General features: G+C 47.3%; 1 protein-coding gene across 2 annotated transcripts in view; it reads right to left on the bottom strand.

The window, feature by feature from the left end:
* DOCK2 (dedicator of cytokinesis 2) overlaps positions 1-26669 on the bottom strand; it is a 409609-nt gene that overhangs the window by 56276 nt on the left and 326664 nt on the right. For both annotated transcript variants that reach the window (XM_019945662.2, XM_033853554.2), the window contains exons 30-33: positions 26297-26375; positions 16308-16408; positions 16157-16215; positions 5339-5487 (exon numbers count right to left, since the gene is read on the bottom strand). In XM_019945662.2, coding sequence (XP_019801221.1) covers positions 5339-5487; positions 16157-16215; positions 16308-16408; positions 26297-26375 — 388 coding nt within the window. The remainder of the gene's footprint in view (positions 1-5338; positions 5488-16156; positions 16216-16307; positions 16409-26296; positions 26376-26669) is intronic.

The following is a 26669-nucleotide window of genomic DNA, read 5'->3' as shown; positions in this document are numbered from 1 at the left end:
GAGTCCAGACCTCCTGCTGCAGCAGAATGACATCACGTGGGCCTCACATTTGCATCATGCCTTCCCTGCACTGTTTCCTCTGCCTCTCTTGACTGCTTTAGAACCTCTTGGCTATTTTCATCATCTTGTTTGCCTAGAACATTTCTTTGATAGGAGCCGGGACCCTCCGAAGTGTGAAATTTAGGGATCAAGAGCTCTTCCTCAGCTACCTTCAAAGGTAAAGTGCTGGGCTTCCCTGGTGGCGCAGTGGTTAAGAATCTGCCTGCCAATGCAGGGGACACGGGTTTCGAGCCCTGGTCTGGGAAGATCCCACATGCCGCGGAGCAGCTGGCCCCATGAGCCACAATTACTGAGCCTGCGCGTCTGGAGCCTGTGCTCCGCAACAAGAGAGGCCGCGATAGTGAGAGGCCCACGCACCGCGATGAGGAGTGGCCCCCACTTGCCGCAACTAGAGAAAGCCCTCGCACAGAAACGAAGACCCAACACAGTCAAAAATAAATTTAAAAATAAATAAAATTTTTTATAAAAAAGGCAAAATTCCTTTAAAAAAAAAGGTAAAGTGCTGACTATGACACGGGAGGGGGCAGAGATAGTGTGACAGGCCAGGATGGCAGAGAGATAACAAAGATGAAACTGGCACCAGTAAGTCAGCCTGTGGTCTCCTTTGTTAACTAAATGCTGGCTGTCCTGGGGCGGGTGGAAGCCAACACGGGAGGAAGCTGGAGGAGACAGTGTCATGTGAGGAGGGACGCCGATGCAAGTTGCTGCAGCTTCCTAATTTTCTTTGAGTTATCTAATCTCTTCCTGTTTCATTTCATCACCCATGGAGCTTGAGTTTGGGAACCTATGATGGTATTCTGATACACATTTTATGGATGAAAAACTGAGACTGAGAAAGGTTAACTAACCTACCCAAATTTATTCAGCTGATAAGCAGCAAGTCTATCTGACTCCAAAGCACAGTGTCCAGAAGACAGTAGGTGCTCAGTACATAGTTAGTGAATTGATTTGCACTTTTCCACATGATGTTCTAAGCCATTTGAATCACCAATTCACTCCATGCCAACACTCAGTCTCAGTGGAATCTGCTAAACTGATATCTTTGTCCATTAATTCATTCAACAAGCAATTATTGAGTTCCTGCTGTGTTCCAGGCACTGTTTTAAGTGCTGCTGTCAAATGCTATTATCTCTTCCTTCTCTGAGAAAGGGATTCTCTCTGGATCTCCTGCCTGCTGAGAGCTCAGACCCTCCTGCTGATTAGTACCTAATCCTGTTCTACAATCTGCCTCATAGGTAACCCCCCTACTTCCTCTCTACATCCCAGGACCTCCATTCCTTCCCACCAACATCATCTAGAAAGCCCACAGTCCCTCCCTCCACAAAGACTTGGCCAGCAAGACAGCTGGCCTACCCAGCCTCCTATGGGGTTACTCAGGCAGTGGTCAGCCACCCTCATTATCCCACATTATAAAAACATTTACTGGAATGTTCCTCTCTGTACCAAGGCAGTGGTGGGATGGAGGTCTAAATGCCTCCATTCATACTGAGAACGTTGACATGGTTCACGTCACATTCCCGTCAGGCACTTGACAGGTGCTGGGAGTTCAGGCCTGAGGGAACCACTTTGGCCCTCAAAGAGGAGCTCACAGTCTTGTGATGGAGGCAGACCTATGAGCAGGTTGTCATGCTATGGGGCACAGGTGACATGCCTGAGCTCCACGCAGGTAGGACTAGATGCATTTCACTTTAACTGGGGCATGGCCACGCCAGCCACAGCGTGGCCAACTCAAGGCCCCTCTGCGGTCCACAGCCCCACCACGGGAATCATGGAGTGTACCAGGGACATGAAATCCAGTCCCAGTTAAAGACAGAGACGGTCTGGGGTGAAGTGATGTACTCCTGAGGGGTAACGGCTGTCAGTCAAATGCATCGGGCATTTAATTGGGGCTAGAGGGGGAGGGAGGGAAATCTGGTGATGAGGTTGCATAAGAAACTTATAGCAGAGAGACTGCCCTGGAGCCTCCTTCTCCCCAGCCCAGCCACTCAGAGTCTACCCTCTTCCTGTCCCAGTTCCGTCCATGCTCATCCTGCCGGAACAAATCTTGGTCTCTTGCATCCAGGTGCTCCACTGCCCCAAGAAGCAGGAAAGGCTTTCCCAATATGTGAGGCCTCAGCTGAAGGATGACTAGGGTTCTTCAGGCGAAGAAAGCAAAGGAAGAGCCCAGCAAAGGGATGACAGCAAAGGAACTACACAACATTGGGTATCAGGCCAGAGGGCCTGGCGTGAGCCAGGAGCAAAGGCCCTGCTAAGTTCTCCTGTGAGCTCTGCTATTTCCATTAAAACCCACATTTTAGAAAGGGAACCCTGTCATCTTTTGGGCACGTGGTTCTTCCCTTATCTCATTGTTTGGCATCGTGCACTAATACCAGCTTGCACACGAGGCCTGCTGGGTCTCAAACCCCGGTTCTGCGGTTCATTCTGGATCTGGCCATCAGGGCAGCTTGGGGCTCATGGGGGCCTTGTTTCCTCCCTTTCCTGGGGACACCGTCCATGGCTGCTTACTCCGAACCAAGCGGTAACACCTGGGTCTGCTCATCCCACAGCTGGGCTCCCACCAAGCATGCAGCTTGCGTTCACGTGGGAAGCTGCCCCATTAGTCAGCTTGACTGTCCCATCCCTTTTGATAAGGTAGCAATGAAGAGAAGCAACTGGGGAAGGAGCTAACGATGAACACATGCCTGGAGCGAGGAGCCCGGGGATGACCCCATTCATGGGGAATAGGTGGGTGCATGCCACAGGGATGCCTCAATAAGGGAATCCATTAGGGCAGGAAAATCACACGACAGGCAAGCCTCGGAAGACATGAGGCCACCAAACACAACTGTCAGGTTGTAATCCAGAAAGGACCTGGGTGCGCTTCTCCTTCAGACATTGTATACCATCAGTACTGGGAGTGTATCTTTTGCACACCTGCTCCCAGGACATCTTCTGAGCCAGCTGGTGCCCATACCATTGTGGGAAGTGCTGACCTGAGGGGAAGCACGATGCCCTTCATCCCATGTACTGTGCCCTTCACAGGTTCCCAAGCTTCACAGACTTTTCCTCCCCCTTAAAAGTCAGCAGATTCCAGACAACCATCAAACACTCGATCCAGGGCTGCGCCTTCTACTCCCCCACCCCAGCTTGTTGGATATGGTGTCTTTCTCCATCTGAACTCCTCACCTGATTTCTTTACAGGCTCCTTGCAGGGGGGCAGCTGGTCACCAGCCTTCCTGGGACTAGAGAGCTCCCACCAGTCCCTGGGCGGGCAGCGCACCCTCTCACACTGAGATCATCACAGCTAACTAGTCTCTTTCCTCTTAGAACCACCTTTCCCAAAGTGATTGGCACATCCAATAGATGTTTCTTCAAGAAATAAATTTGAGAAATTCAACAGGTCTGTTTACTGTGGAACAGCTCAGTGCCTTGGCTACGTTAATGTGCACTGGAAGTCTCCAACAGGGGTTATGGCATGCAGGGGCTTCCCAAGGTATTTAACCTCGAAACCCTCTTCCATAGAGCATCTGGTGGGATTAGAGCTCCACGGAACATTTTCTGAGAAGGCACTGCTTGCAAGGATGCCACTCGTTCTTTCATTCAGCCAGCACTTACTGCGATGAGGCCAGTGGCTGGATGGTGCAGTGGGCACAGCCTGGGCTTGGGATTGTAGTGATCTGTGTGTTGCAACCTCTGCTCTGCCTCTTTCTTGATGTGTGGCTTTGGGTAAGTGACTTCACCTCTCTAAGCCTCAGCACTTCCATCTTAAAATTGGGTGGTAATGCTGCCTACCTCACAGGGTTGTAATAAAAAGTTCATCCCATGAACTACTGTATGGAAGTTATTTACAGTGCTTGACACAGAGTCAACGCCCAGTTAATGGCAGTCATTGTCACCATCATCATCATCACTTTAATGACATGAAGATGAGGAAGATGCAGAAATGTGTTTAGTGCAAGGCAGTGTATAATAAGGATACCTCAGACAGCTGGAATGACATAGGAATAGAGGGCAAAGATCTCTTAAAGGATGAGCGTTGCAGTGGGCTTTGCGGGATTGGTAGGAGTGTAGACGATGTTGGCAGGAAGGACTGTGAATGTGGCAGAGAACCCGAGGAAGAGGAAACATGAAGGAGGATGCTCACCAAGGCAATGCAATTCAGGTGAGCTGGTGGGGGTGGGGGGTGGGGGTTGCCTGGAGGTGAGGTGGGAGGAAGGAGTTGGAGGAAATGGCTGGAACATTTGATGGAAGGCCAGAGCAAGGAGGGCCTGGAATGCAGGAGACAGGGTTTGGGCTTTATTTGGTGAGGATTAGAGAACCAGTGAACAATGGGAGGGTAAGGTCTGCAAGGATTTTAAGGAAAAGCACTTTGGAATCTGCTGCCTTTTAGAAGGCACTTAGATACCTGTTTTAAGGAAAACTGTTTGGCGGCCAGACGTGGTATAGAATGAGAGGCAGAAATGCGGCAAGGCCGGAGAGAGGGCACGGAGCCCAGTTAGGCGGAGCACCAGGTGAGAAGGGGGCTGAGCGGACAGGAGGGCGAGACCTGGAGGTACTGCTAAGGCAAACTTGGCAGGACTTAGACACACCTTCCTAAACTGGGAGTGACTACTGAATGTTGCCAGGAACCTGTTGTGGAAACCAGTGCTTATTCCACTGGCAGAAGCATCTGGAGTGACTGGGCCCAGAAAACGGTCCTTATCCTTCCAGTTTGACAGGATTTTCAATGCTTGGTCAGTGGCCCTCGCGTTTGACACAGGTGGCCCACTCCCTACATGCTGGGGAAAGCCTCCCACTCCATCCCCGCGGTGGGTCTGCGGGGCCTCCCTACGTATGGGCCTTGGGCTCTACTTGCTGTCAACCCTGACGCGTGGCCAGGTCTGACACCTGGCGGGGTAGGCGCTCTCTCAGCTATTCAGATCTTCCGAGTCATCCCAGAGCAGAAGTGCTGGACAGAGGTGGGTGTCCCGTTGGGGCAGGTGGGAGGGAGGGGGCCTTTGGACACACCTTGAGGGGGCTCTTCCGTACAGAAATAGAATCCTTACTATTTCCTGTTGAGAAAGGGACCACGCTGATACACAGCAAGAAAGTGCATTTTAATCTCGGCCTCGGGCAGGAAAGTGTGATAGAATACTGACCAAATCCGAGCTGCCAGCTCATTCAGGGTACCAGAATAAAGGTCCCCAGCCTACCGTCAAGCCTCTGAATGAGGTCCAGGCAGATGGAGCAAGGATATCATTATGGAGAAATGGGCTGGGGATTAGGGATGCTGGCATGAGTTTCCAGCCTCATTTTTTACCTTTTTGAAATCCCCACTCCTTTGATATTCACACAGCATCATGTCGAAGAAGATTGGGATGGTGGCTTTCCGGAGCTCAGCCTCAGGGATAAGTGTCATCTCTAATATAGGTCCCACCATGCCTGGGATGAAGCAGATTTTGTTCTGGCCTGAAAGAGAAGAGGGACATGGACCCATGAGACGGTTTTCATGATGCGCAGGTTCTCAGACCATGCCTGGGGAAAGAAAAAAAGGGAGGCAAGATTGTAAAAGCAATAGTTAACACTGATATAGTTGTTTACCGGGATCCAGGCACCATTTTGGACACTTTACGTACATCCACTCTTGTAAGAGACATGTGCATCTTCCAAAACAAGCTCCGTTGTTAAGGATAATAACCCAGGCGTGTGGAAAGCACGTCGCTGTGTATAAGGGTTTTCACCTGCATCATCTCCTTTGCAAATAGGGCCCTGACGGAATATGCTAGTGATGGCAAATCAGAGGGATACTTGAAATTATGTCTGTCTGCAACACAAGCCATGTTCCTGAGATTTGGAAAACATGCTTTTACCAACTGTTTCATGAAAACAAGAAAAGCAAACTTTGCTGCCAAGAACCTGCTATAAAAGTATGGTCAGTGTAATAGCGGGAGTTAAAACATCACTTATGGTCAGAGAAACTACAAGTTCTTGTTTCTTCAGCCTCATTTCAAGACATTCCCGCGTCCCCTCCCCTGGCTCTTGGCATTCTTGCCACACTGGCCTGGTTCCACTGTCACAAGCTCACCTTGTTTCCTCACTGCCAGACCCGTGCACACACAGCTCCTTTGTTGGTAATATTTTCCGCTGCCCTTTCCCCAACATCTGCCCATTACCACCTGGCTTCTCATGGATGGATGGGCTGAGAAAAGCCCTACTGCATGCCCACCCCACTGCCAGCTATGTCAGATACTGCACTGGTTGGAGGTCTGTCTTCTTAGTCAATTTGGCAATGATGGCTTCATTTGATAAACGTCTGCCTCCCCCCACAGAGAGCTTTGTGAGAGTAGAGGTCATGTCTGTTCTTATTGTTGTATCTGTAGCACTGAGCATAGAACATATTAGATCCTCAGTAAATGTCTGCTGAATGAGGAAGTAAATTTGTCTAGCTCCTACACTCACTGGCTATGTGACTTGGATATGTGTCTTATAAAAATGCAATCACAATGCCCACCTGTTGAGAAGACCATGTGAAAATATGTCTGTGTATACTTAGCCCAGAGCCCGGGAGAATCAGCACCGAGAGGGAGGGGTAGCGTGGCCCAGTGGTGAAGGGCACCGATTCTGGATGCAGATTGCCTGAATTATGTAAATGGATTCTGCCATCAACTAGCTATGTGATGTTGGGCAAGTTGACCCCTTGAGCCCTCCGTGTCCTCATCTGTAATGGGAGAGAATAACAGTATTTATTTCATAGGGTTGTTGTGAAGAATAAATGAATTATTATTTACCAAGCACCCTGGACGGTGCTTGGCACGTGGCACACTCATATAGTGTTAGCTACTGCTGCTGTCACGTTTGGCCAAAACGAACCGTGAAGGGCAGCCTTGTTGAGCAGAACGGATCAGACTCCTCAGAATACACACATCAGATGTGGCAGAGGAGGGGAAAAGAGAGGGGCACTTAAGAGTTGCGGGGATTTCCTAGGGAGCATGGGCAAGGCTATCCCAGCAACCCTGTCACTGAGCTGACACCCAGGTGTTTCATCAGCAGCTGCGTCTTTCTTTTCCTGAGTTTCAGAACCTAAGAAGCCCATCCTAGTTTTCCCCATTGTCAGGATGCACACTGGTGGTCTCCGCCTGGGGGAGAGAGCTCCTGGGGTGCAGAAACTCAGGCGGTACGGCGTACAGCCTGGCGCCGCTGCTTTCGAATAAAGCTGAGGAAAGGAGCCAAGAGGGAAGGCGGCAAGAAAATGAATTTTAATTCAGCCTAAATGAGGCTTAAGGTTGGAGTGAGTATTTCCCCAGAATTCAGATAAAAAAGGCATCATCCTCGGAATATCTTTGGCTAGTGAGAATGAAATGATGACGGCTGGCAGAGAGTTGAGTGAAATATAAAGACACTTAACCAGGATATCAGCTTCATTATAGGATGTATTTGGATTGTACTTCACATTGATCCAAAGAGAAAAAAAGGGGAAAAAAAACGAGCTTTCCTGAAGGTTTATAGTAACTGCTAATCTAGGTTTCTGATTTAGTCCTTCAAGATCCTTTAAACCCTCAGTGGGGTTTTAAAATTCAAAGTCGACTGCAATAATAAGTAGAAGGTAAATGAGAAACTGTCAGATAAGCCACCATGGAATGGAGAAATTGCTTATACAACAAAGGCCTTTAGAATACTGGAGGGCATTGGGTCTGATAAGGATATATTTAAGATGGTTTAAAATAAAGAGCGGACATCCACGGACCAGGGACTTCTTAGACACTTTGGACCTGCATTCAGTGGAAGAGCTGTTTGGAAGAATAGGGAAAGAGGAGAGAAAGAGATGCTGCTCTCTAAATGCAGTGTGATTTCAACGGCACTTACAACGCTCCAGAAAGAAAGTTTATTCATTTACATCAAAAATGGAATTGCAGCACATTGGATTTTGTGTTCAAGTAATCTGAATGTGTGCCTTTATCATCATAGATGCCCACACAGGCACACAAACACAGGGAACATATTTGTGGCTAAGTGAATGCAAACTCATTTGGGAAAAAAAAAAAAATTCCTCATTCGAGGGACACGTCTGCTGCTGTTTTCAAAAAAAGGCAAGGAAGGGAATGGGCGAGAGGGTCTTTTTCACATAATGGAAGCGGACTCTCACTGGGAACAGATACAAAGTGCCGATAAGCCAGCAGGATACATCCAAATGCCGAGTTACACAGGCTTCAGGAAAGGATCTGGTGGTAATGAGAGCACAGGGAAGAGCTTAGGTGTGCTGGTGGAGAGCAGTCCCCTGTGCTCTCCGGCCTCAGTTTCCAGTCTGTGCAATGGCCTTGTCTATCACCCCTCTCAGGAAGAGACCGTGAGATTGCAGGCCAAGGGTCTGAGGGCACTAAGAAGTCGACCTGGCAAAAAAGAAACAAAGAAAGAAGAAAGGAAGAAGGAAGGGAGGAGACAATCGCGTGAACCAGGCTGAGAGTGAAGGTGGGCAAGTCGCTCACCTCAGGGGGCTGACAGGGCACCAGGCGCGCTCGAGCTGAGAGCGTGAGGCCCTGCGAGGGCTGGCACAGACCCTGAAATGAATGGGATGAGGGCAAGTTACCACCCCCTGGATTTCAGCGTCCTGCAAGCCTCTTGGGGACTCTGAAATAAAGTCGGGCTGCTCAGGAAAGACCACTCGTTCACTTCAAAAGAGGAAGAAAGAACACAGATCTCTGCTCCACCTTCCCAGGCTTGGAAAATCGCCCTCCCAGCACTGCTCTAAGACAGGCGGTTGTTCCTCTCCTCGTTACCCAGAACGTGCCCGGCCCCGGCTTCCCTCCGGGCCCTGCAGAATCTCTGAGCCTGATAACCTGGGTCAAGTCCCCCCACTGCCACTCCAGGCCGTGTGGCTTTGTGCCTGTCACTTAATGTCCCTGAGCCTCTGTTATCTCATCCGTTAAATGGAGGTAATAATCATAATCCCTGTCTGGAAGAATTGTTGAGAAGCTTAAAACAGAGGGCTTTGTACAGGGTCTGGCTCATCAGAAAGGCTCAGGAAGTGTCGATGCTGGTTATGATGATGACGCTGAGCAGTACAAGCTCAGCCTAGGGTGGGTTCTGGAAAAAGCAATGTGAGGAGACCGGGTCCGACCTCATGGAGCCCCCTGGGGCTTTTCATGGAACTTCTCAGTCCAGTCAGTTTGTTTGTTCACCTCTAGAGTAAAGCGCTGGCATGGGAAGAAGGTCGGATCAGACGTATCTTATCTCCCATGGCTGACATTCACCACCCTCTAAACCCTTCTCTATCGGATCGAAACATGTTCTTATCTGTTCTCAAAGATGTCTGAAAAGCCCCAGTCTGATTATGTTGGTCCACAGCTTACAGTCCTTCCATGGGTCCCACTGCTCCGCAGGCCCATTTGGCCCGATGCTCCGTCTGCACACCCCAGCCTCCCTCCACTGGCTTGCCTCCTGTTCGCCCTGCTTCCCCCTCCTCAGGCCTGCACACTGCCCCCTTCTGCCCACCATGCTCTTCCCTCCCTCTCCCTGACCCCATCACCGCCCTGAATCCTATCACCACCGCCTCCACAAGTAAATCTTACTCGTTCTCTATCCAGTATGGAAGCTACTTGGCTACATGTGTCTTTGAGCACTTGAAATAAGGCTACTCCGAGCTGAGATGTGCTGTAAGTGTAAAAAACCCCACTAGATTTCACAGAAAGAGTTCTGGAAAACAAACCAAAAAGAGGTAACATATCTCAGTAATGTTTTATATTGGTTACATGTTGAAATGATAACACTTTGGAATATGGGGTTCAATAAAACATATTGTTAACACGAATTTCACTGCTTTTTAAATACTTAAAAAATAAATTTGGACACTAGAGAATTTGAATTTAGACAGGTGGCTCACATGCTAGTTCCTTAGGACAGCACTGCTTTGGAGCTCAGGGCTCCCCCCGTTCTTCATCAAGGCCCCCTCAGCTCACTCACTAGGCAGGAGTTCTTTACACACTCTCTGGACGCCCCCAGCTTCTGCTCTACAGCTATGTCCCCTTGCAACCATAATTAAATAGCTCCGCAATTAGTTTGTTACTATTCAGTGCAAAGTCCCTGAGGCTGGGGGCTATGTCTCTAACTACAACTGTTTTCAGTTGTAGCCTCAGCTACAGGCATAGTGCCTGGCACTTACAGGGTACTTGTCTTCATTTCCTGTTGCTGCTATTATAAATCACCACAGACGGTGGCTTAATGCAGCACAGATTAATCTTATGCTTCTGGAGGTCAGAAGTCTGAAATGGGTTTCGCTGGGCTAAAGTCAAGTGTGAGCAGGGCTGAGTTCTTTCTGGAGGGTCTAAGGAGGAAATTGTTTCCTTCCCTTCTCCAGCTTCTGGAGGTCACCCACATTCCTTGGTTCATGGCCCCTTCCTCCATCTTCAAGCCAATGGTGTTGCTTTTTCTAATCTTTCTCTGACTCCCTTGCCTCCTTTCCTCACTTATAAGGACACTATAATTGCATTGGGTCCATGTGGATACTCCAGGATACTCTTACCATCTTCAAGATCCTTAATTACACCTAAAAAGTCTACTTTGCCATGTAAGGTCACTTATACACAGGTTCTGGGGGTTAGGACTTGGACATTTTTGGGGAGCTATTATTCTGCCTATCACAGTGCTCAATATTTGTTGTTAAATGAATCAGTGAATGGGTGGATGGATGGATGCCTTTCTAATCCCATTTCCTATTTCTTCCCAGCAGCTTCTGCCCAACTCTAAGAAGTCATGCTTGCTTAGGCTGGTTGCTCTCCTGGAATAGTTGCCCCTCCCCCGTTCCCCTCTGTTTCAGTTCTGACCACCCTGGGGTCTAATTCAAGAGCCATTTACTCAAAAGAGCCATCCTCCTGTTTGCCTGAACTCCTGAGTCTCCACCACACATTTCACATTAAAGAACATGCTCTTACTTTGTTCTTTACACTCTCAGTTTGTTCTACTCTCAGAGCCGGATGATAGGCTCTTCCAGGCAGGGCAGGGACTGTGCCTTATACTTTCCCAACTCTCCCGCCCTTGCCTGGAGCTTAGCACCAAGCTGGGCACCCCACAGATGCTTAAAAAGTAATGGTGCAGTTGCTCTCACAGCTCTGCCGGGAGTGACCTCCCCACGTGTGAGGCCATGATGCCAGCCGCTGGAATTTGTCTTTCTTTCCCATGAAGACTGTTAACACAGCAGACCGGCATTAACCCAAGTGAATGTGGGATGGTTAAGTACAGTTATTTTGGCAAAACGTGCATTGCTTCACTCTAAGCAGAAATCAAATGTTATGATGCTACGTTATCAGGAAGAGTACATTATATTTGGCATCATCCCAGGATTCCAAGACTCAAATGGCATTAACCCTTTAGTGGCTGGGTCCTAGTACCAACATATGGTCCTTCTCTCCATAAAGACCTCCCTGCATGTACCCTCTCTCACAAAAGCACACGCACGCGCGCGCGCGCACACACACACACACACACACACACACACACACACACAGATGTCTAGACTTTTCCCTGAATAATCTTCCAGCCTGGGATTATCTTTGCAATTAGCTATCTTATAATCACAGGGTTGCTCAAATCTCTCCTGATGAGAAAAAGATGATGATACTGACGTTCATGGTGACGATGCCCTGACTGCACTGGGCATTAAAACAAAAGTTTAGAACTTCACACGCATGATGATTTACTCATTATCAGCAGTCTTTGAAAAACGCAGTTGGCTACTTCATACTCTTGGAAAGTAATCTGCATATTCTGAAACAAACTATTAGTAAGAACGTTGGACTTGAGGTCAAGAGTCTGGCTCTTTTGCCTCAGCTGAGTCACTGATTTGTTGTTGACCTTGGGAATGTCCTTGTGCCTCTCTGGGCCTCAGTGACCTCACTTGTAAAATCAAGGCATTGAATTAGATGATGTATGTATCAGATGGGGATGTAGCAGAAATCTGATCGCCATGGCTAAACTGAATAAGTTCTGTTTTAGTTTTCTTCCTTAACAAGAAGCCAGAGATGGTCAGTCCAGAGCTGCTCCTCCATCCTTAGGGTGTGACTCTTGTCTTCATGGCTTCAAGGTGGCTACCACACCTCCAGGCATCTTATTGTTTCTCAGAAAGGAAGAGGGGGAAAGACTATGGGCAAAAAATGTGCTGTGCTCATTGAATTTGTCCCCCTTCCTTTTACTTTAATTGGGAAACAAATGTTTTCCTGAAGCCCCAGGAAGTTTATTTCTTCTGATTCTCATTGGCTAGAGCGGGGTCACATGGCCATCACCTGTTATAAGTCATTGTTAACTGAGCAAATTGTGATCACGAAAAAAAAAAAATCAGGGATCACTTAGCCAGGAAGAAGGATGGAATGGCTATTGTGTGGGCACTCAGCCTCGTCTGCCACAGATAGCTTCTAAGTTTCACTCTGTCTTGGATATTCCACAAATTGCACTTTAAAACCCATCATTACCCAAGGCAGTGTTCTCACTACACTGGGCCCTCATGTATACAGTGCTTAGTCCTGGTTTGGATTAACAGATTAACCTCATTAGCACGTTAGAGAGAGTGTGCTAATGACATCATCTGGCAGAACGCGGAGTGGGGTGGGGATGGGGAACCATCCATTCACTCTGCCTCCCCTTATCCCTGAAGGAGATAGGCAAAGAGAAGGCAGCCATGTAACTAATTAGCAGCAGGAAAACCCCTTCAGGCTGATATACCTTCCTCTTCCTTGGAGCCTCCGCCATCCTTGCCAGCAGCATCCTTTACTTTTTGTTTTCTGCTGTGGACATCTGTGCCTTTGTCTGACCTCTCATAACTCCATGAACGTTTTCCTTTGGGAAATTCTACCTCCCTTGATGGATGTAGGCTTGGTGGGGGCATTGATGGAGAGGTCATCCAAGGAAGGCCAATAGAATGGTGTCCCCTGGAGACTGGACCTTTAGCAGAGTGATGCTGGGATGGAACATTCTGAAGGCAATGTCACACCACCTGTCGTGGATCCTTGAGTGTCTCTGGCCCTACCCTTCGTAGCCCATTTCCCCTCCCCCTTCCCATAAGTACCTTCCCTGATTAAGGCGGCCACAGTCAGCATCTCTTTCTTGCAACCCCCAAACCCTAACAAGTATATCTTTTAATTACATTAATTCATCCTACAGGTACTTGAATACATCAAGAAGTTTGTGATGCTTCTGGACAAACACTCGTGCCAGGGTACTTGCCCTGAATCTAACTCTAATCCACTCCAGGATCTCGTACACACCTCTTTGTCTCTCTGTGCCTTACTTTCCTCATTGGTAAAATGGTGGGTTGGACCAGACCTGTAGCTTCAAACTATTCTCTGAAGTACTTCAGGATTTCTCCCCAGCAAATCCACAGGGGTCTACATGGGAGCTCAGGAGAGGCCCATTATAATGGGCTCTGGGCCCCCCACTCGACTTCAATTAGAATAGCTTGGCTTTCATCCAATTTCTGTGTTGAGCAGGATATTTTTTTTATTGGTCCTCAGCTAAAAATAAACATTTGAAAAATGCTGGACAATATGATCTCTAAAGGGCCCTTCCAGTTCTGATGTTCTGTGATTCTAAGCAGGTGGAATATTTGGTAACATCTTTTCATTCATCAGCATAATTGGGAACACAGGAACGCCTGCCAAAACATAATCTATATCTAAATAAAATCTTCTGTGTGCAAAACAACGGCAATGAAGGACATTCAGAAAAGAGCAGGCTGTGTGGAAGAACTAGAAACAAACAAAGCACAGATCCCTGCTTTGCAATTCTGGCAAAGCTTGATGTGTAGATCTGGGAAAGGAACCCACCACGGCTTTACCTCCTCTTTGCTGTTGTAAAGCAAAGAATGCAAACTCATATGCAAACCGAATCTGGGCCCCGTGTTTCACTGGACACATTCAGTGTTTTAAAAACTTTCAATTAGTTATCACCAATATTCATAAATTGGAAAATGCATTTAAAAATCATGTTTCCTGGCTCCTTTTGAAAAAACGGAAGATGTGACAGTGTCGGCCTTGCATCGTAAAAGGACGGCGGTCAACCAGAGCAGGACAGCAACTGTCCCTTTTAGCTGGGGCCCATCTGCTTCACTCTGCTGCAGGCCCACCTACTCCTTCCTATAATCCTGACCCCTGAGGCCAGATGCTGGCTACGAGGTAGGCCTTCACTGGCACTAGGCTTTTTTGTTTTTCCCTATTGCAGGGTAATGGTGAATGAAACATAAAGTATTTCTTACATCCCTGTCATTATCCAAAGTGGAAAAACAAAAGATAGAGTGAGAAAGGTATGCTGTTCTAGAAAAACAGGGCAGAGATGGTATTTCTTTATGATAGTGGCTTACAAATGGGGGTAATTCTGTATACACACACGCACGTGCACACACACACGCCATTTGGCAATGTCTAGAGACTTTTTTGGGTTAACCCAACTAAGGAGGATCTGGTGGGTAGGCATCTGGTGGCTAGAGGTCAGGGATGCTACTAAGTGTCCTACAATACATAGGGCAGCCACCACAACAAAGAACTATCCAACCCCAAATGTTGACAGTACCCTGCTTTATGGATTTCTGTGGGTTTAACATACATCAGCCCCTTCACTCTTTTACATTACCTGCCTGGGCACTGCCCGGGCCCTGCCCTTCAGGCCTTAGTGACACAGGCCTGGCTTTGATGACTACTGAGCTAGAACAGGAAAATGAGGCTCCCTCCTGATGGCACGAGGGTGAAAATAATGATAAAAACTCTGACATGGGTGTGGCCTCCATGGCCTCACTTGCCCAGTATTTGCTCTCATGATCCTCGTAAGCACCCTGGGAGAAGATGCTGTTTCCCCAGGTTAGGCCCAGTGTCACTCAGTCCCCTGGCTTTGGGCCTCATAGCATGTAAATGACGGGGCAAGGCCCCAGGCAGAGATGTAGAGTCTGTTCTGGGCCTGGTTCCCCAGCTCTCACTTTGATTTTGTGAGCCAGTCCACAACCCTCCTGTTACCAGTATGTGCTCTTGGCCTGAGTTGAGTTGCTGCCAGCAAACACAAAACCCAGGCTGATATCCACTGTGCTTTCCCCACAACGAATGGGCCTTGCTGGAAAGGGTGAGGAACGGCTGTCCAGGAAATCAGATGGGAACTGAAAGACACTAAGATGTCTGGGGAGGCAAGAAGCAAAGTCAGGGGAGGTGATATAGGTTGAATCTAAGAGATGGGCACAGCACTGCAAGTGCTCGACTGAAGAGGGCCCACATCCAGGCCCAGGGCAGAGCAATTCGGCAGCAGAGAGTCAAGGAGGGTGCACAAAAATCGGAGGTGAAAATGGTTCATTACTTGTTACTATTTATTCATCCATCCATCTACCCATTCATCCTTTCCGCACCTATTTATGGAGCAGGATTCAGGCCTTGGGCGAGGTATGTGGCCCCCAGCCTCGTGGAATCAAAACCAAGCTCTGGGATTTGCCACTGTTTCATCTCAAGCAAGTTGCTTCCCTCTCTGAGTTTCCTGATCAGTAAAAGGAGCAGGTAATGTTTCCATCTTGCAGGAGGTGATGTGAAGACTAGATAAAGATCTCCTTAGCCCTGGTCTGACTCAGACCCTCCCTAAATGCCTGGCGGACTCCATTTCCCCTTCTTTCCTCCCACAGATGCCACTCAGCTCACACAGGATTCCTGCAGCTCACTGAAGCAGGGACAGCTTCTGGGGTCACGTTTCAGCTCAAACATACCGCAAAAGACCTTCGTCTTCCATGGAAACAATTCTCCCCCATGTGGTTGGAGGGTCTTTTGTAGATCACTACATCACATAGGAAGCGGGATGCAGAACGGCCACCAGTCAGCAGAAAGCACACGTGTGACGTGTACTCCCACAGCAGTCGTGCTCTTTCTCCTTCTTGTAAAATCCAGTTTGAGTTCTTAACCCCTCAGGGGCACCAAGGAGAAGCAGATCCACAGCTGTTTTGGGGGGTGGGATTTGGGGGATGGGCACCCTCTCTCATCAGGCACTTATTAAAGACCCGGGGCGCGTACAGCGATAGACTATTATTTCAAGCTCCCACTGCTGAAGTCCCCATGGCCCTCTAACGGATGGTCTTCAAGAAGGACCCTGGCCTGTGCAGATGGTGTCTGTCTGGTTGTGTGTGACTACTCACCAAGTTTGTACCACATATCACGGATGGAGAAGCCAATTAGCCGTCTCATGTCCCCGTACCTAGGAGGAACAAAAAATGTCTGCTTCAGTCACCATCTCAGAGATTCTCATGAACCCCTACCCCCCTTTCAAGAGATCCAAATGCAACCTACTTATTCAGGATTTTGTTGTATTTGGCGTGTGAGAACTGCTCCAGCTGCAGAGAATCCTGAGTGATAAAAGCCACCGCCAGATGAAAATAGTTGTTCCACAGCTGTAAATGAAAGAGTGGAGAACAGTCACGGAGAGGGTCTGAAGTGGGAAAGCATATTAAACGCTGGGTAACGTGAATAATTTATGAAGATGGCAGAAGACCGAGGCAGAACCAGTTTAATTCTGTGCGCTGCAATTTTCTAACTGGCACTGACTCTGAAATTAACATCCCGGCCAGAGCGAGGATAACTGATGGATTTCTCTAGGTGCCGACCACATCCTCTCTCTGACAACAGGATTTGGGCAAGGAGGAAGATTTTAGGGCTGCTTTTTCATTGTTGTTGTTTTGCTTCATTCTGTTTTTTTGAAAGACAAGTCGCCCCAGCTGGGTGCCCTGGTGAGCTGGTTCTCTGCCCTAGAAGTAGAGGGTGATGAGGGATTAAGTATTTCAGAGCCTCTCAGCCTCTACGGAAGTCCTCCCTAATTCACCCGACAGCTCAGAGGACCAGCCTGCAACCTATTCCAGCTTAGAATATTTTGCCTTTTCCTTCTCTGTAGTTCAATGGTTCTGAAGTGTGGCTCTGGTCAGCAGTACCAGCAGCACGTGGGAGCTCATTAGAAATGCAAGTCCTCTGGACCCACCCCTGACCTACTGAATCGGACCCCAGAAATCCGTGTGTTCACAAGTACTCTGGGTGATTGCAATGCTAATTTGGGTTCAAGAACCACTGAGGGCCAAGTTTACAGGTAAGCTTGTCATAACCGTCACATTTACATGATCTCTTGGTGCTAAATGAAGAGACTAATACTAGAACCCGCTCCACGGCTCATGGTGAAAGAGATCAGGTCAAGTGTGCAGCGCAGGGCAAGGGCTCCAAAGATTAGCAGCAGTGACAGTGATATTGACACAGGCTACAGAACCGAGATGGAGACCCAAACCGAGGTATTGTTGAGCCTCAGTGAACCCATCTGCAAAAGGGGTACCTGTGTATCCACTGCAGAGGGCTATGGTAAAGATGATGTGTTTAAAGGGCATGAATCTCAGTAAGAGCTCCAAAGCACTGCCTATTATTCTTTTCATTATTCTAGTGACTCCTTTGGTACCAAAGCAAATAGTACAACCTGGTGCCTTCGGTGCTCAGGAGCAATTATTACGAGATGCCATGGCCCTGCAAGGAGCAGGTGGGGGGCGGCTTTGCTGGACAAAGCCCACACACTTCCAGCCTCCTCTAAACATTGACTAGCAAGCGGAGGGTTAACACCAGCTGGGGAAATCACCTGCCAGTGAGACCTTCATCCTTCACTCAAAGATGTTCATCGGAAGTTTCAGATGGCCAAGACTAAATGAAAGGCAGCTCTACCCTTGATAAAGCCCCTACTGCCGCCCAGAGTATTACTTTCATTTGGGCTTGTGGTTCCAGTTTCAGAAAGGAGCAAAACAAGCCCTTCATTTTACCATGGGCCAGGCACTTTCCCACACATCCCTCCTTTCATCTCTCAAAACTTGGTAGCCATTATTAGGCCCATTTTACAGTTGAGGAGACTGAGGCTTAGACTGCTTAAGTATTTTGCCTAAGGTCACACAGCTTGTTAAACATACAGCAGAGCTGCGATTTAAACCCAAGCCTTCCGACTGACGTTCAAGTCTCTTTCTACACGCTGTGATCAGTCTTTAGCTGAGGATGCATTAACACATATTTATTGAACATCTTCAATGGGCCAGGCATTGTCATCACGTGGGGATAGGGCAATGGTTATACAGACAGCAGTCCCTGCCCTTGTGCAGCTCATACTCTGTTGAGGAAATGAGCTTTCCTTCTTTTACTTGAAACTTTATCTCCCAGAGTGCAAAAAGACCAAGTCTCTCCAGGGGTGCAGTGAAGTGACTTCCTGGCTTGTGGCCCCCGTAAAGTCAACTCTGCACACAGAACCCGGAAGGATCATATCGTATCACTCTCTTCCTCAAAGTCCTCCAAAAACTGCCCATCACCCTGAGAATCAGATCTCAGGCTCCTCTGTTTCCGTAGTAACCTCGCTTATCCAAACACAGTAAAGGTCAGGGCGTCTCTCAGCCACTCTGACTGTCCTTCCTCCTGGCGTCTCTCAGCCACTCTGACTGTCCTTCCTCCTGGCGTCTTTCAGCCACTCTGACTGTCCTTCCTCCTGACGTCCCCATGACTTGCAGGTTCTGAAAATGTACTGTTTTGGTCTGCGTAAGCCCAGAGCTCACACCTCCTCCCGTCTAAGACCAGGTTATGAAACCACAAGCCAAGGAACGGGAAAACTTGGTCATAGGACATGGAATGGGTTATTTCTAGGGTGAAAAATTCCTGAATGCAGGGGATTTCATAAGAATAATCAGGTTACAACAGGAAATAGGTATGTGACAAAGTAAGTTGAATTGGTATCACTTTTGAGAATAATTCCAGAAATCCCCCTCTCTCAACCATGTTTGAGAATACCTAGACACTGTCAAATTTAATTAAGCTTCTTGCTAGCCTCTATTCTACCTGACTTGGTCCTTCAAAAATGTTTTCTGTCACACATTCCTGATTTTCTCTTTTAAAGTTGAGATATAATTCACATATCATAACATTAACTTTTTAAAGTATATCATTCAGTGGGTTTGAGTATACTCACAAGGTACTACTACCTAATTTTAGAACATTTTCATTGCCCCAAAAAGAAACCGTCCACCCATTAGCAGTCACTTCCATTCTTCCTTCCTCCTCAGCCCCTGGCAACCACAAAGCTGCTTCTGTCTCTGTGGATTTGACATTTCATAGAAATGGAATCAGAAAATATGTGACCTTTCCTTAGTGTCTGGCTCCTTTCACTAAGAATGACGTTTTCAAGGTTCATCCACGTTGTCACAGGTGTCAGTCCTTCATTTCTGTTTATTGCTGAATACTATTCTGGGTATAAATATATATGGACGTACCACATTTTGTTTATCCCTGATGGACATCTGGTTTGTTTCCGCCTTTTGGCGATTATGGATAATGCTGCTATGAACATCTACATATGAGTTTTTGTGTGGATGTATGTTTTCAGTTCTCTTGAGTATATACTTAGGAGTGCACCTGATTTTCTTTTGACTTCTCTCCTTGAAGATCTTCATGGACCATGAGACCATAGATCCAGTGCTGCTTCTTCTTAGTGGATCAGAAATGGTGCCCCTACGTGTCTCACCCACAGCCCCTGCCCAGTTCTGCCCATGAGGCTCTGTGGGTCCAACTTTGGAACTGAGGGAAGGCCGTCATGGTCAGTGGCTCTGTGCAGTGCCTGAGAGCTGAGCAGTGGCCACAACTAGACACGGCTGGGCACTCATGATACTTCTTGCCTGAACCTTCCTTGACTCTTGCTCCTGAAGAATCAGAACCAAATGAACTAACCTGGCTTTTCAGGCAATTTCCAGTGTTATCTCCCTCAGCAAACTGCCTGGGGAGGGGGGAGGGGCTGATCTGCTCAGACTCACAGAGAGAACACAAGTGTCTTGGCCTCCGTGGCTTTGCTCACAGTGGTTCTCACACCTGCAGCATCTAACTTCCATCCTTTCATCAAAGCCCAGTTCGAGACCCACTTCCTTCATGAGGCCTTCCCAGAAGGCAGAGCACATCAGGTCTGCTCAGCCCTTCCGGATCTGAGGAGCACTTAGTAGGTGCAACCACAGACATGGGTCCATCGTTCCACACCTGACCTTGTACTCCACTCACTTCCCGTGACAGGATCCTCCAGCGGTTAAGAGCACATGCGTCGGTGTCTCACAGACTAGGGAATGGATACCAGTCTCTCTCTTACTAGCTGAGCTGCTAGCTACTTGACCTTTCTGAGCCTCATTTTCCTTACTTGTAAAATGGAAAAAATAATGGTAACTACCATAAAGGATTGTTGTAAGTACTGGCTGTAGAGCATTTGTAAGCCCTGTCTTTTCCGATTGTAAGTTCCACCAGTACCAAGGTTCTGGCTTCTACTTATTTGTATCCCTAATGCTAAATTCAGTACGATGGCTTGAGTACAGTTGTGCTCCAGAAAATATTTATTTATTGATGACCATTTTGTTAGAGAGATTCTCCAGTTGTTTCAAAAGATCCCAGATTTTTCTTTCCTCCCTGGCCCAAGCTGCCTGGTGGCATTTTATTAACAGCCCAGCCTGGATGGCTCGGAGAAGCCACAGAATCTTTGGCAAAACACACAGGTTCCTTTTCCCCGGGGAAGAAGTAAGGTGATTTCTGATTGGGAATTTCATATTTTGAAATCGTAGGACAAAAGAAGGTTAAAGCTGGAATAAATGTAAGGGTCATCTGGTCCAAATCTATTACTTCGCAGATGTAAACAGTGAGATCCAGATAGATTAAACCACAACCCAGTCATACCGCTAGTGGGTGTAATGAGAATTCAGCTATTTTTAATTAACTCTCAAAAAATTATAAATGTAATATACACACAGTGAAAGAAATTAAATGATGGAAAAGATTAAATAATCAAAAGTTATTTTCCATCCTACCTTGGACCCTAGTCTAATTCCCCAGAAGAAAATGTTGCTAACAATTTCCTGGATATCCTTCCAAAAATTTTTGTGTATAAACAAACACATGTATAGACATCTTTTCTTAATAGTCTGCTATACTTTGCTTTTTTCTCTCATCAATATTTCTTGCAGATGTTTCCACATTAGCATATACAGATCTGCTTCATTCTCTTTTATTGCTGCATGGTCTTCTGCTCTAAGAATGTACTTTAATTGTAACCAATTTCCTATTTATAGACATTTAGCTTGACTCCAACATTTTTCTTCTTTAGCATTGGTGCTGTAATCAACATCCTTGTTTATATATCTTTATGCATGAGAGACTGTTATGTAGTAGACATTCCTAGACGTGGAACTGCTAAGGCACAGGGTCTATGCAGATATTGTTATTGTTTGTGTTGTCTTTGTTGTTTGTTTTCATAGATACCGTCAGGTCACCTTCCAGAATTCCAATCCAATTACAAGCTCCACTGTCATGGGCAAGTTACCCTACCTCTCTGAGACTTTAGATAGTATCTAAAGGGGGTACTTATAAGGACAAAATGAGGAAATTGCTACCTAGTAAACTCCTACTCAGCCTTTTGATCTCAGTTCAAAAATCAATTCCAGGGGAAGCCTTCCCAGCCCGCCTCGACTAAACTAGATCCATCCATTACTTGCCCTCATTGCACCCTGTTCACAGGATTCATGACATATTTTAAGCAGAACTAATTTATTTTCTGTCTCCTCTACCGGATGTAAGCATCATGCAAGCAAGAAACTCATCTTTTTATTCCCTGTTGTATATCCAGTGTCTAGGATCATGTCTAACCCCACATGTACTCAGGAAATATTTGTTGAATGAGTTCATTAATGAGCCCAGCATGCCACATGTGTTCTTGTTAAATCCTCCCCAGAAACTATGCTATTGGTATTATGATTCTCCCCATTTTAGAGAACAGGGAACTGAGGCCCAGAGAGGTTGACTAACTTGCCCAAGGTCATACAGTTACAAAATGATGAAGCTGGCATTTGAATCCAAGTGCATCTGTCTCCAGAACTTGCATTCTTTAACCACTCTGCTCTTCTGTTAAAATTGCTCTTCTTCTTCTCTCTTGGTTCTTGTTAGCCTTTGTCATTGGTTGAGTTTTCCACTGGTTCATCAGATATCTTTACAGCAGAGACATCAAGAATGTCTGATCCTATAAGTTTCTTTCTCAATGGCCTTGAATTATTATTTACCCCAAATTCTTATTTAAAAAAAAAAAAGACCCAACACCCAGGGTTGCTGAAATGCAGTCAGCATACCCACCTCTGTGGTGCAGAGGCCCAGCTGCCATGGCCATTGTGAAGATGCCATTGATTCTGGGAGTAAAAGTTTCCAGCTACAGATTCAGGTTGGGAACCTCAGTCCAGAGGTTGTCTAGGGTCCTCAAGCTGAAGCAGGCAGGGCCGCAGAAGCTGTCCCCAAGCACGTGACCATCTTCCTGCCTGGTGGAGGCGTCCTGCCATGACCTCCCTGTGGGTAGTGCTGTGGGCCTCTTCAAGGCGCCAATGAGTGCTCCCTCTGTGTCTGTGCTCCCTCTCTCATGTATTTTGCCATCACTGGTTACACTTCCCATTATAAAGACCAAGCCTGCCCTCATTCCTCCACCAACGGCTGGGAATATTCTGGAAGCTTTTCATTTCACAGGGTCTCCAGTACAGGTTTAAAAATGATCCCAAGGTGGTCTGGTGCCCAGAAGCTGATCCAGAAATGCCTCAAGACTAAGGCTGGAATTACCAAAGGCAGAGCCAATTACAGCTTCCCAAGTAGAGAGAATGGTCTTAGTAGCAATCAGACAGCCACCTAAGATGGAAAAAAATTATTTGGCGCCAAAGAACACATCTGAAGTGCAACCACTGATTTCTGGACCAATCAGAGTTTCCAACATGGAGAGTCTAATTCTGCAGCCAATCATTGAAGAGCTCCCTGTCCCACGGCCAGCAAAAGCTAACAAGGGCAGACTGTTTCTGGAGCTACATAGAGCTGTCTCCTAGATCCGAAAGGCACCCTGTTCCTAAGAGACAGTGCAGAAGAGTGAAAAGAGCTTGGGTATTGCAGACAGGCCTGGGGTTGAATCCCAGAAGACCCACTTAATAGTTAGATGACCTTTACCAGGAAAGTCAACCACTTCTCTGAAGCTCAGTTTCTTCACCAGTAAAATGGGTATATCCCAACCTAATAGGGTCATGATTAAGGGTCAAAATGCCCTAAGTCGATGCCTAATAAAGCTTAGTCACCTTCTTCAAAAGCTTGGATGCTAGAAGATGGATTTATAGTCTGCTATTGAGACCCCAAGATCTTTGAAGGCAGGCCAGTGCTCTGTTTTGCTTCTGAGTTTCTCAAGGCATGTTGCAACAGCCTGGACTCATGAGAATTGCTCTTAAACAAAAATTCTCACTGAGTTAAACTCGAAATCCTCTCTTGGTCTTCCCTGACCATGCAAACAGATGTGAATCTCAAGGCCCAGCATCTTGAATAGGGCCTGGGAATGCAAACTTTTTTAGCCCCAAGCAGGAAGCATCATTTTTCTAATTCCCAGGTCTTGTCACCTACAGAACGGCACCCACAGAGCTCCTTGCTTTTTGCCCTTTGAATCATAAAACCACAGTTCTGGAAAAGATATTAGGGCGAATCTCATTGTACGTGCCCCTCCTCTGGGCAGCAGCTGGCAAGGGCAGCCGCGCTTCGTGGTGGATGCTGTTCCTGCTGATATTAAATGCATAATTAACAAAATGGTAAGAAGAAAACAAGGCGTGTTCCAGGCAGGGTACAGAGAACAAATCCATTCTCACACAAGTGAGGAGAAGGTAGGAGAACAAAGATAGGTTTGAAGAATGATCCTGTTCTTGAGTGCTTCCCACTAAATATCTGTGGAAGTCTCATTCGAAAAGGAGACTTATTTCATTTTGTAATGTTGGCCGCTTTCCCTTTTTACAAATCTTGTGGGTGTGACAGCCCTAGGCAGTTGTTGTGGTGACCAGAAAGATGCCTCCCTACTGTTGTGTTTGCTGAGGACTGACATGTGGGTTCCCAGAACCTGACACACTTAGGACCACCACCACCGTCATCATCATCACATCACATCAAAATGATAATTATTGTAATTATAATGAGCTAACATTTATTAACCATTTCTTAACTACCATGCTCCCGGCATTCTAGGTATTTTACACGAATTAATTCACTGAATCCTCTCAACAATCCAGAGAAGTAGCTACTATTAGTGTCATAATTTGATGTTGAGGACACCGGGGCACAGAGAGGTGAAGTAATTTGCCTAAAGCCACACAGCTGATAAGCTCAAACCTTCCATGTATGAAACCCCCACTTCTCTGGGGCACTCTCAGATGCAGATTTTCTTTCAGGAAAACTGGATAAAACCTAAAAGAATGGCATGAAGGACTAAAGCTGAGCTTCTCTTGGAAAGTACCGCTCTAAGACCACGGAGGAGAGCCAGAGTCAGGAAATCGGGTCCGAGGCTACAATTACCAAAGCCCACGGAAAGAGATGAACAAACCAGCCAACGGTTTTATGGCCCAAACACTGCCTTGCCACTGGCCCCTAGGTGTGTTCTTCCGAGCTGCCCCTCCAAAAAAGCAATGGCCTTATTAACTTCCCTGATCGTACTCGTAACCAGAGCCTGCAGGCACCTGGGCCACATTTGGAAGGGGATCAAACACTTGTCCTGATTCGAACAGCCAAAGTGACATGTTTTGTTTCCATGTCAAAGGTTTATAACTCTCACCCAGACCCTGCCAAGCAGTCAACCCAACGTGGTGGTGAAACTCTATCTCTAGCATGTGGCTGCAGTGATCTGCAGGCTCTGCTGCCAGCCACTGCTGTGCTTTCGTCCCACCTCTGCACTGACACGCTGTGTGACTTCAGGCTATCTGCTCGTCACCTGGGAGTCTCAGTGTCCACATCCCTCCAGTAGAGAAAATAAGAGTCATAGTAACTACCTTGTAGGGTAGTTGTAAGGGCTGAGAAAGATAACGCATAAAGCGCTTCTTGTGAGATCTGCACGTACACTGCTGTCAGAGAATGGCAGCTGTTCTCTTCATCATCATTATCATTACAGTTCAGTCGCCTGATTTAAATGCAAGGTAGTGGGAGAGAATCTTATTCAAAGATAACATTTATTAAGTATTTATAGGCCGGTGCTGTCTAGCAGAGCGGATCTCACAGACCTCAGCCCAGGCATCACCTCCCCAAGGAGACCTACTATGTGCCAGGAACACAGCATAGATTCCCTGTGAGTACAGGTCTTCACACTCCCGACTCCCGAAGCTTACCTTCTACCAGAGGAAAGAAAGAGAACGGGCATGTAGGCAAATAAGAAAGATGGCACGGAGTGCTATGAAGAGACTACAGCAGGCTAAGTGGTGACACACAGTGGCCATGGGGTTGTTAGGGGACCTTCGGAGAGGAATCAGGCAGGGGAGGCCTCTTGGAGGAGGAAGTGTTTGATCGGAAACTGTTGGGACCCTCCTTACAAGTGAGTTCCCCTAGCAAGTGCCTTGGCACGTTCCCGTTCTGGAAAAACCCTACGAAGTAGCGAGGGGAGGTGTTGTTGAGCATCTTACAGATGAGTCAGCTGAGGCACGGATGCAGTCCAGGCCTTGCCTGAGGTTCCTCGGCTGGTCAGAGGCCACAGCCCAGACAGGAACCGAAACCCCAGACGAGCAGGCAGAAAAAGCCATCGCCCCAGTTTGCTGGCCACTCCCTAAGCTTGTGCTGTGAGAGATCCTGGGGGTCAGAGGCTTCCCTGGAGGGGGGATCCCCTTTTAAGGGTCTCCTCTCTCACACCTCCAGCCAGAGGTAGCAACCTGAACTTGTCCACAAGGCTTTGAAGAGCTGGTTCTTCTTGCCTGGGCCCTGAGCAGATGTGTCGCCCTGTCTGCCCCAGGGGCATGCTTTGAAGCCCCTGAACCTCACAGAGTCCTCAGGTCTTGTCTGAGCACTAAAAGTGGTTTCCGGAGGAATCAGAAAGTCACAGAAATGTACTAGTGAGCTTTATCTTTCAGTATCTGAGAATGGCTGCTTTGCTAGGCTCCAGTGAATAAAAAAGTAAAAAAAAAAAAATTAATACATATTTAAAAGGTGGCACCCACTTTGACAATGAATGACTGCAAGTCTCCTCTTCAACACAAGATACATCATACGGTCACATTTGCATATGCTGCTCAGTTGATGACTATTTAATCAAGGGCCTGATTCCAAACGCTGAGTACTTCCCTCCCTCCCCTCTCCCCGCCATGGCTCTGTGGAAACACCCAGAGACACAGACATAGCTTCCGAGTGTTTTGGGATGTGTCTGATGAAGCAGTTAGCCCAGATTGCTGGAGCAGCCCAGCCAGGGCACTCCAAGGGCAAGTCTGGCGCCTCACACTCACCTGAAACTCAAAGTTCGTGTTTTCCAGGAACTTCTGGTTCATGGTTTCTGCAAACTTGTTGATAGCTCTCAGGAAGACCCTGGAAGAAGGCAGAAGGTCACCAGGCCATCTGAGCACGCTACCCCAAACATTCCTCCCCCATGCTTCAGACTGAAGTTCCTTTAGTTCCAAAGACCCAAGGAAGAGGTTCGTTGACCCACATTAACACCTGCTCTCACTGTAGACCTGAGGCCATGTTTGCCCTGCCCTGCCTGTCTGTTTGACTTCCTTTAGAAAATCTGTATTGTCTCTTGTTTAAACTGTTACAAGCCTGTGTCAGAAAATTCATGCCATGCAGGAAGACAGAAAAATTGCCTCCTCCCAAATCAAATAA

This window comes from Tursiops truncatus, chromosome 3 (assembly GCF_011762595.2).
Source record: "Tursiops truncatus isolate mTurTru1 chromosome 3, mTurTru1.mat.Y, whole genome shotgun sequence".
Taxonomy (NCBI): Eukaryota; Metazoa; Chordata; class Mammalia; order Artiodactyla; family Delphinidae; genus Tursiops; species Tursiops truncatus.
The sequence above is the reverse complement of the archived record's forward strand: the minus strand, read 5'-3'. Positions and strand labels throughout refer to the sequence as shown.